The sequence below is a fragment of the Chiloscyllium plagiosum genome, chromosome 25 (assembly GCF_004010195.1).
Source record: "Chiloscyllium plagiosum isolate BGI_BamShark_2017 chromosome 25, ASM401019v2, whole genome shotgun sequence".
NCBI lineage: Eukaryota > Metazoa > Chordata > Chondrichthyes > Orectolobiformes > Hemiscylliidae > Chiloscyllium > Chiloscyllium plagiosum.
In genome coordinates, this window is record NC_057734.1 from 460810 (window position 1) to 470383 (window position 9574).

Sequence of the window (9574 nt, forward strand, 5' to 3'; positions counted from 1 at the left end):
CAGTATGGACGGAAGTGATAAAGTGTCGTAGAGTCAATACTGAGGGAGTGCCGCACTGTCAGAGGGTCAGTGTTGAGAGTGCCGCACTGTCAGAGGGTCAGTGCTGAGAGAGTGCCGCACTGTCAGAGGGTCAGTGCTGAGAGAGTGATGCACTGTCAAAGGGTCAGTGCTGAGAGAGTGCCGCACTGTCAGAGGATCAGTGCTAAGAGAGTGCCGCACTGTTGGAGGGTTGTACTAAGGGAGCAATATACTGTCAAAGGGTCAGTGCTGAGAGTGTTGCACTGTTGCAGAGTGAGTACGAGCGGAGTGATACTGAGGGACAGGAATGGTTGTTACAGGATCTAGGATTTAGATATTTCCGTAAGAACAGAGAAGATGGTAAAAAGAGGGGAAGGTGTGGCATTGTAAGTCAAGGACAATATTACGGTGGCAGAAAGGACGTTTGAGGACTTGCCCACTGGTGTAGTATTGGCTGCGGTTAGAAACAGGAAAGGAGAAGTCACCCTGTTGGGAGTTTTCTATAGGCCTCTGAATTGTTCCAGAGATGTAGAGCAAAGGATTGCAAATATGATCCTGCAGGAGAGTGAGAGTAACAGGGTATTTGTTATGGGAGACTTTAACTTTCCAAATATTGACCGGAAGTTTTAGTTTGCGTATTTTAGATGGGTCAGATTTTGTCAAATGTATGTAGGAGGGTTTCCTGACACAGTATGCAGACAGGCCAACAAGAGGGGAATGAACCTGGCCAGGTGTTAGATTTGGAAGTGGGTGAGCACTTTGGTGATAGTGACTATAGTATGATTGTTTACTTTAGCGATAGAATGGGACAGGTATATACCACAGGGCAAAATTTATAGCTGGGTGAAAGGCAATTATGATGCAATTAGGCAAGATTTAGGATGCATAGGATGGGGAAGAAAACTGCAGGGGATGGACACAATTGAAATGTGGAGCTTATTCGAGGAACAGCTACTACGTGTCCTCGATAAGTATGTATCTGTCAGGCAGGGAGGAAGGGGTCGAGCGAGGGAGCTGTGGTTTACTAAAGAAGTTGAATCTCACGTCAAGAGGAGGAAGAAGGCTTATGTCAGGATGAGATGTGAAGGTTCAGTTTGGGCACTTGAGAGTTACAAGTAAGTCAGAAAAGACCTAAAGAGAGAGCTAAGAAGAGCCAGGAGGAGACATGAGAAGTCGTTGACGGATAGGATCAAGGAAAACCCTAAAGCTTTCTATAGGTATATCAGGAATAAAAGGATGACTAGAGTAAGATTAGGGCCAATCAAGGACAGTAGTGGGAAGTTGTGCGTGGCACCAGAGGAGACAGGGGAAGTGCTAAATGAATATTCTTCATCAGTATTCACATTGGAAAAAGACAATGCTGTCGAGGAGAATACTGAGATACAGGATTGAGGTTCAGAAGGAGGAGGTGTTAGCAATTCTGGAAAGTGTTGAAAATAGATAAGTCCCCTGGGCCAGGTGGGATTTATCCTAGGATTCGCTGGGAAGCCAGAGAGTAGATTGTAGAGCCTTTGGCTTTGATCTTTATGTCGTCACTGTCTACAGGAATAGTGCCAGAAGTCTGGAGGAAAGCAAATGTTGTCCCCTTGTTCAAGAAGGGGAGTAGAGACAACCCTGGTAATTATAGACCAGTGAGCCTTACTTCAGCTATGGGTAAAGTGTTGGAAAAGGTTATAAGAGATAAAATTTATAACAATCTAGACAGCAATGAGTTGATTAGGGACAGTCAACACGCTTTTGAGAAGGTTAGGTTGTGCCTTACAAACCTTATTGAGTTCTTTAAGAAGATGACCAAACAGGTGGATGAGGGTAAAGTGGTTGATGTGGTGTATATGGACTTCAGTAAGGCATTTGATAAGGTTCCCCACGGTAGGGGATTGAGGGTTATTTAGTGGTTTGGATCAGAAATTGGCTAGCTGAAAGAAGAGGGTGTTAGTTGATGGGATATGTTCATCCTGGAGTTCAGTTACTAATGGTGTACCGCAAGGATCTGTTTTGGGTCCACTGCTGTTGTCATCTTTATAAATCACGTGGATGAGGGTGTAGAGGATGAGTTAGTAAATTTGCGGATGACACAAAGGTCGGTGGAGTTGTGGATAGTGTGGAAGGATGTTGCAGGTTACAGAGGGACATAGATAAGCTGCAGAGCTGGGCTGAGAAGTGGCACGTGGAGTTTAATGTGGAAAAAAGTATGATTCACTTTGGAAGGAGCAACAGGAATGCAGAGTACTGGGCTAATGGTAAGATTCTTGGTTGTATAGATGAGCAGAGAGATCTCGGTGTCCAGGTACATAGATCCTTGAAAGTTGCTATTCAGGTTGACAGGGTTGTTAAAAAGGCATCCAGTGTGTTAGCTTTTATTGGTAGAGGAATTAAGTTTTGGAGCCACGAGATCATGCTGCAGTTGTACAAAACTCTGGTGCGGCCGCACTTGGAGTATTGCTTCCAGTTCTGGTCACCGCATTATAGGAAGGAGGTGGCAGCTTTGGAAAGGGTGCAGAGGAGATTTACTAGGATGTTGCCTCATATGGAGGGAAGGTCTTACGAGAAAAGGCTGAGGGACTTGGGGCTGTTTTCATTAGAGAGAAGAAGGTTGAGAGGTGACTTAATAGAGACATATCAGATAATCAGAGGGTTAGGTAGGGTGGACAGGGAGAGCCTTTTTCCTCAGATGATGATGGCTAGCACAATGGGACATAGCTTAAAAATGAGGGGTGATAGATGTAGGACAGATGTCAGAGGTAGTTTCTTCACTCAAAGTAATAGGGGCGTGGAATGCCCTGCTTACAACAGTAGTAGACTCACCAACTTTAAGGGCATTTAAATGGTCATTGGATGGACATATGGATAATAATGGAGTGGTGTCGGTTAGATAGGCTTCAGATTGGTTTCACAGGTTGGCACAACATCGAGGGCTGAAGTGTCTGTACTGTACTGTAATGTTCAATGCTCTAGCGCCACTCTGTTACAGAGGGAGTGACGCGTTGTCGGAGGGTCAGTGCTGAGGAAGCACCGCACTGTCGGAGGGTCAGTGCTGAGGGAGCGCCGCACTGTCGGAGGGTCAGTGCTGAGGGAGTGCTGCACTGTCAGAGGGTGAGTGCTGAGGGAGTGCCGCACTGTCAGAGGGTCAATGCTGAGGGAGCACCGAAATGTCCGAGGGTCAGTGCTGAGGGAGCACCGCACTGTCAGAGGGTCAATGCTGAGGGAGCACCGCACTGTCGGAGGGTCAGTGCTGAGGGAGTGACGCGCTGTCGGAGGGTCAGTGCTGAGGGAGTGACATGCTATCGGAGGGTCAGTACTGAGGGAGTGACGCGCTGTCGGAGGGTCAGCGCTGAGGGAGTGACATGCTGTCGGAGGGTCAGTGCTGAGGGAGTGACATGCTGTCGGAGGGTCAGTGCTGAGGGAGTGACGCGCTGTCGGAGGGTCAGTGCTGAGGGAGTGACGCGCTGTCAGAGGGTCAGTGCTGAGGGAGTGACATGCTGTCGGAGGGTCAGAGCTGAGGGAGTGCTGCACTGTTGGAGGGTCAGTGCTGAGACAGTGATGCACTGTCAGAGGGTCAGTACTGTCTTACAAATGTTATACTTCAGGTGTTAAACCGAGGTGCCTGTCAGGCTAATGTAAACCATTTTCTGGCACAATTTATAAGATCTCAGTGTACTGTTCTTTCCTTATTATTTGTTATATCACATTATTTGCTCATTCTTCGGGTGTGCTCTCAGGCTGCTTGAGGCATTTGATGGGCAGTAATTCACTGCTTCATCTCTGACATCACAAAATATTTCCAGATATTTCATTGGCTCATTGGAGATGGTTGTGATCTGGAATAGTGCTATATAAAGCATTTGTCTTTTTTATTATTTTTCTGGTTAGAGAGATGTACAGCATGGAAACAGGCCCTTCAGTTCAACTCGTCCATGCCGACTAGGTATCCTACAGAAATCTAGCCCCATTTGCCAGCACTTTGCCCATGTCTCTCTAAACCCTTCCTGTTCATATACCCATCCAGATGCCTTTTAAATGTTGTAATTGTACCATCCTCCACCACTTCCTCTGGCAGCTCATTCCACACATGCTTCATCCTCTGTGTGAAATAGCTGCTCCTTAGGTCCCTTTTATATCTTTCCCCTCTCACCCTAAACCTACGCTCTCTAGTTCTGGACTACCCCAACACAGGGAAAAGACCTTGCCTATTTAAACCTATCCATGACCCTCATGATTTTATAAACATCTATAAGTTCAACCCTCGGTCTCCGATTTTCCAGGGAAAATAGCCCCAGCCAATTCAGCTTCTCCCAATAGCTCAAATCCTCCAACCTGGGACCATCCTTGCAAACCTTTTCTGAACGCTTTCAAGTTTCACAAAATCCCTCTTCTGTCATGGAGACCAGAACTGCACACAATATTCCAAAAGTGGCCTCACTAATGTCCCGTACAGCCGCAACATGACTTCCCAACTCCTGTACTCAGTACTCTGAGGAGAAAGTGAGGTCTGCAGATGCTGGAGATCAGAGCTGAAAATGTGTTGCTGGAAGAGCGCAGCAGGTCAGGCAGCATCAAAGGAGCAGGAGAATCGACGTTTCGGGCATAAGCCCTTCTTCAGGAGCCCTTCCTGAAGAAGGGCTTATGCCCGAAACGTCGATTCTCCTGTTCCCTGGATGCTGCCTGACCTGCTGCGCTCTTCCAGCAACACATTTTCTACTCAGTACTCTGACCAATAAAGAATGATCGAGCACAGGAAGAGGCTAGTCCCTCCTTGGGTGCTTGTTTCAGCATTACTGCTTTACTCTGTCAATTGATTTGGAATCATCACTGGCTTTCTTGGGAGTTCAGCTCCATTTTTGACTAACAGGGTGACCTGGAAGTTACTGAACTATTCGGACACTCTCTGAATGAGGCAGGGTGTTTTTTTACCAAGGGGAGTGGGACTTCAGGGAAATGTGGCCAACTGTTTTAATTGGACTGTAATCCACTCGGTAATTACAAAACGTCAGGTGATTTCAGAAAGTTGGCCAAGCAAAGCTTTTAAGGGTAGAAGTAATGGGGCTTTACTGCCATTAATTGTCAGAAAACCAGATGTGGCAGATGCTGTTTGGATGGAGGTCTCGCAATCCTTTCAGGACTTGATTTCTGTTTCACACACCCAGAGAGAGTCACAAGGAAGAAAATGTCAAAAGCTGCACTATGGCTGCGGCTCTCTCTGATTTTCTTCGGTGATGTACTTGGAAACCTGATAAAATTTCCAGATCACCATATTTCAATTTCTTTGTTAAACCTCAAAAGTTGAACTGTGATCACTGTCCATAGAGTTGGAAACAACTTGATTTTCATCCAAACTGAAATCTCGTTTGGAGACCTTCCAACAGTCTACAGGTGTCAGCAATCTGATAACATCAGCAAGAAACAACGAGAGTTCGTCAGATTCAATGCTTTGTTTTTCAGACCAAGGGTGTTTTTCTTACCCTTTTCAAAAAGATCATCTCTGTCGAGGCTTTGCTGTCTTTTTTGTCTTTTGTGTAGTTGATGTACTGTCTTTCGGATTAAAAGCGAGTATAGTTCTAATTCAGGATTATAGATTACGCATTAAATGCTTACACAGTTGATTTTTTAGGAATTTGCTTTGTTTTATAATAAATGGATTATTTTGAGATTATTAAAGGAAGCTGGACAATAGCATAAAAGGAAATAATTTTGCCATCAGTGATTGAATCTAGAATTACAATTAAAAGCGTGACTGGTGAAGCGGGCGGAGGTTCATTTTCAACAGATTCCCTCATTGTGATCTGAACAGAGATTACCTGAGTGATTGAGCCTCGGTAGGAAGCTGCTGATTCCAAAGGAAATCTTGCTCCAGGGGTCCCTCGTGTGATGCTTCCAGGTTGAACCAGGCACAGGGGTGAAGCTGCGAAGACAGGACAACCTTCATAGACCAATTACAGAGAAACAGACACACAGAAAGCTCAACGTGTTTAATTACAAAAACCTGGAAGTGAAATGAAAGAACCTAATGCTTTGACGGGCCCCTTGCCATGACAAGCAGTCTCCTGCTTCAACAGTGGGGTTTCAGGAGAGTACACTGACAGAGGGTCAGTGCTGAGGGAGTGATGCACTGTCGGAGGGTCAGTACTGAGGGAGTGCCGCACTGTCGGAGGGTCAGTGCTGAGGGAGTGCCACACTGCCGGAGGGTCAGTGCTGAGGGTGTGCCGCACTGCAAGAGGATCAGAACTGAGGTGTGCTGCACTGCCGGAGGGTCAGTGCTGAGGGTGTGCCGCACCGCGAGAGGATCAGAACTGAGGGCGTGCCGCACTGCCAGAGGGTCAGTGCTGAGGGTGTGCCACACTGTCGGAACGCCAGTGCTGAGGGAGTAGGCACTATCAGAGAGTCAGTGCTGAGGGAGAGCCGCACTGTTGGAGGGTCAGTGCTGAGGGAGTGCCGCACTGTCGGAGGGTCAGTGCTGAGGGAGTGCCACACTGTCGGAACGCCAGTGCTGAGGGAGTAGGCACTATCAGAGGGTCAGTTCTGGGAGAGCACTGTCTGATTCCATACCTGTGCTGATGAAGTTGTTATCAACTGTCTGTGTTCCTCTGCTATCTGGTGGGCTGTTCTGTGACACTGGCGATAATTGCTCCTGTTTCATTGCTGTAAATGGCATGGCAACACAACAGTGACAATCCATTGAATAAACTCAGAAGGAGCAACAATAATGTCATGCTGGTAACCTACAGTAACTCAACGACTCTTTCACTAACCCTACAGTAACTCACTAAACAAACAACTCTCTCACTAATCCATTGACTCGGTCACTAAAGTCACTCACTAACCCAGCCAGGCTCTCACGAACCCATATTAACTCACATTGCCAATAATTCTCTCACCAACCCAGACTAACTCACTAACCAACAACTCTCCCACAAACTGAGCAACTCACTTACAAATCTACAGCAACTCACAAACCTATCTACTCTCTCGGTAATGACAAAGACAGAAAAACAAGGAGCAGGAGTAGGACATTTGGCCCTTCAAGTCTGGTTCCCCCAATTCAATAGGATTTTGATTAATCATCCAGTTCAGTCTCCTGTTCCCACGTTCTCCCCACTCCCTTTGATCTCTTTAGTCCTAACAACTCTATCAAGCTCCTTTTTGAAAACATGCATTGTTTTGGCCTCAGTTGCTTTTTGTTGCAGAAAATTCCATAGCCTCACCACTCAATGGGTGAAGACATTTTTCTTCATCTTAGTCCTAAAAGGCCTACCCTGTATCATTAAACTGTGACCCACAGCCTGGACTCCCCTACCATTGGGAACATCCTTCCTCCATCTACCTTGACTAATCCTGTTAGAATTTGATAAGTTTCTGTGAGGTTGTCCCCCTCATTCTTCAGAAACTCCAGTGGAAACAAAATTAACTGATTCAACCCCTCCTCATACATCAGTCCTCCTATCCTAGAAATGTATTTGATAAACTTTTGCTGTACTCCCCTGCTTTGGTAAGAACATCCTTCCTCAGATAAGGAGGCCAAACCTGCACACAATATTCCAGGCTTGGTCTCACCAAGGTCCAGACAATTATCAGTCCTCAATTCCATCAATTTCCTCATTTCTTTTCATACGGATTTCCTTTAGTTCCTCTCTCTCACTAACTCTTTGTCTCTAAATATTTCTGGATTGTTATTTGTGAACAGAACCAAAGTATATGTTTAATTGGTGAGTCATTTATTCAAAATTGTAAATTTCCCAGCTTCTGACTCTTGGACCAACATTTGTCTTCACCAATTTTTTTTTTCTCTTCAGACGTGTATAAAAGCTTTGACAGTTGGGTTTTAATGTTCCCCACAAGCTTAGACTTGTACTCCGTTTTCCCTTTCTCAATCAATTCCTTTCTCCTCCTTTGCTGAATTTGAACCTGCTCCCATTCCCCACGTTCTCCAATTTGTATCCAGTCTCCTTGGATCTAATATTGTCTTGAATGTGCCTTGTAAGCCAAGTAACTCATTAACCCAGTGACTCTCCCATTAACCCACACTAACTGCTCTCTCTAACTCACTGAAGGTTTGAGAATTTATCCTTTTGACTGCAACATTCTAATGTCACTGTGTGATGTGGTGGGTGGTGGTGAGAGAGAGCTAACAGTGAAACACAGAGCTGATAGTCTCCTGTCAGTTTGGGCTAGTTATTGTCTGGTGCTATTTGGAGGAGAGACAGCATCTGAGGAGCAGGAAAGTCGACGTTTCGGGCAAAAGCCCTTCATTAGGAATTTCTGATGAAGGGCTTTTGCCCGAAACATCAATTCTCCTGCACCTCGGATGCTGCCTAATCCCTTGTGCTTTTCCAGCACCACACTCTTAACTTTAATCTCCAGCATCTGCAGTACTCACTTTTACCCGCTATTTGGAGGAGTTGAGCTTGTGAACAGTTTGAATCTGAACAGGATCAGTTTGGCTTTGTTATAGTAAAGCATAGAGTGAGGTTAATGAATCTATTCTCCACTGGTGGGGTGGGGTGGGGGAGGTCTGCCTGATCCTCTTCCCTCTCCCCCAGAGGATCCACTGGGACCTCAGCAACTTCCACTTCAGGGTGGAGTGAGATATGTGTCTAGAATAAAAATGGTGCACTTCCTCATCCTAAACTGGATGTGGAACTGGGAACATTCCCTGTCCCAGACATTGTTGGGTAAACTGCATACTTTAAGAGATGGATGTGATGTTTTTGTTCACTAAGCTGCATGAGGGCATGGAGCAAAGATGGATAAACGGAGATGAGATAGGAATCAGGTAATATCCAATTAATGTCAGAATGGGCTTTTGGGGCTGAAAGGACTCCTCCTATCTCTGTGGACCAGGTGTAGGGGCTAACTGCACACTTCCCCCTCCCCTTGAACAGGATGTAAGAGCTAAATGCCATCCTCCCTGTGGTACAGGATGGTGGGGCTGATGTAGGAGTGAACTGCTCTCGCTGTGGAGCAGGATGGAGGAGCTGAATGGGCACTGTTTCGAAGCAGCTTTGACTGACATGGAATCGTCTTGCCATACGTTTCCTGTTTCTAATTCCATCAGTCGGTCCGTTCATTCCCAGCACCTACCGTCTCTGGACGGATCCACTGACCACTGCAGGCCAATGGGCAGTGTCGTCTGGTGACCCTGACCGCGCTCTGGTCCATAAGCAGCTGTGTTGAGCAATGGGATCGCAGCTCCCTGAGACGGGGAAAAAAGAGAGTCATAGATGGGTCAAAACTCCCAGGCCCAAGACAGAACCAATCCTGCCCTTTACAGTAGGATATCATGATGGCCCACCCACCCATCCGTCCAAGATCTCAGCCCCTCCGTCCGTGGGTCACATTGCTATAACCCTGGTCCCCTGTCCTAGGGATGACCTCCCATCATCAACCAAGTTCCTGTTTAGGGGCTAACACTCTCCCTCACAATCCCAGCCCTATCCTCGAGGAGATCACTCCCCTCCCCTTCACAATCCCAGCCCTATCCGCGAGACGATCACTCCCCCCCTCACAATCCCAGCCCTATCCTCGATGAGATCACTCCCCCCCCCCCTCACAATCCCAGCCC

General features: G+C 46.6%; 1 protein-coding gene across 1 annotated transcript in view; it reads right to left on the minus strand.

Moving 5' to 3' along the window:
* The window catches only part of ncor2 (nuclear receptor corepressor 2), a 199489-nt gene that overhangs the window by 40038 nt on the left and 149877 nt on the right, over positions 1 to 9574 (minus strand). The window contains exons 23-25 of the mRNA XM_043715247.1: positions 9094 to 9205; positions 6562 to 6654; positions 5660 to 5917 (exon numbers count right to left, since the gene is read on the minus strand). Coding sequence (XP_043571182.1) covers positions 5660 to 5917; positions 6562 to 6654; positions 9094 to 9205 — 463 coding nt within the window. The remainder of the gene's footprint in view (positions 1 to 5659; positions 5918 to 6561; positions 6655 to 9093; positions 9206 to 9574) is intronic.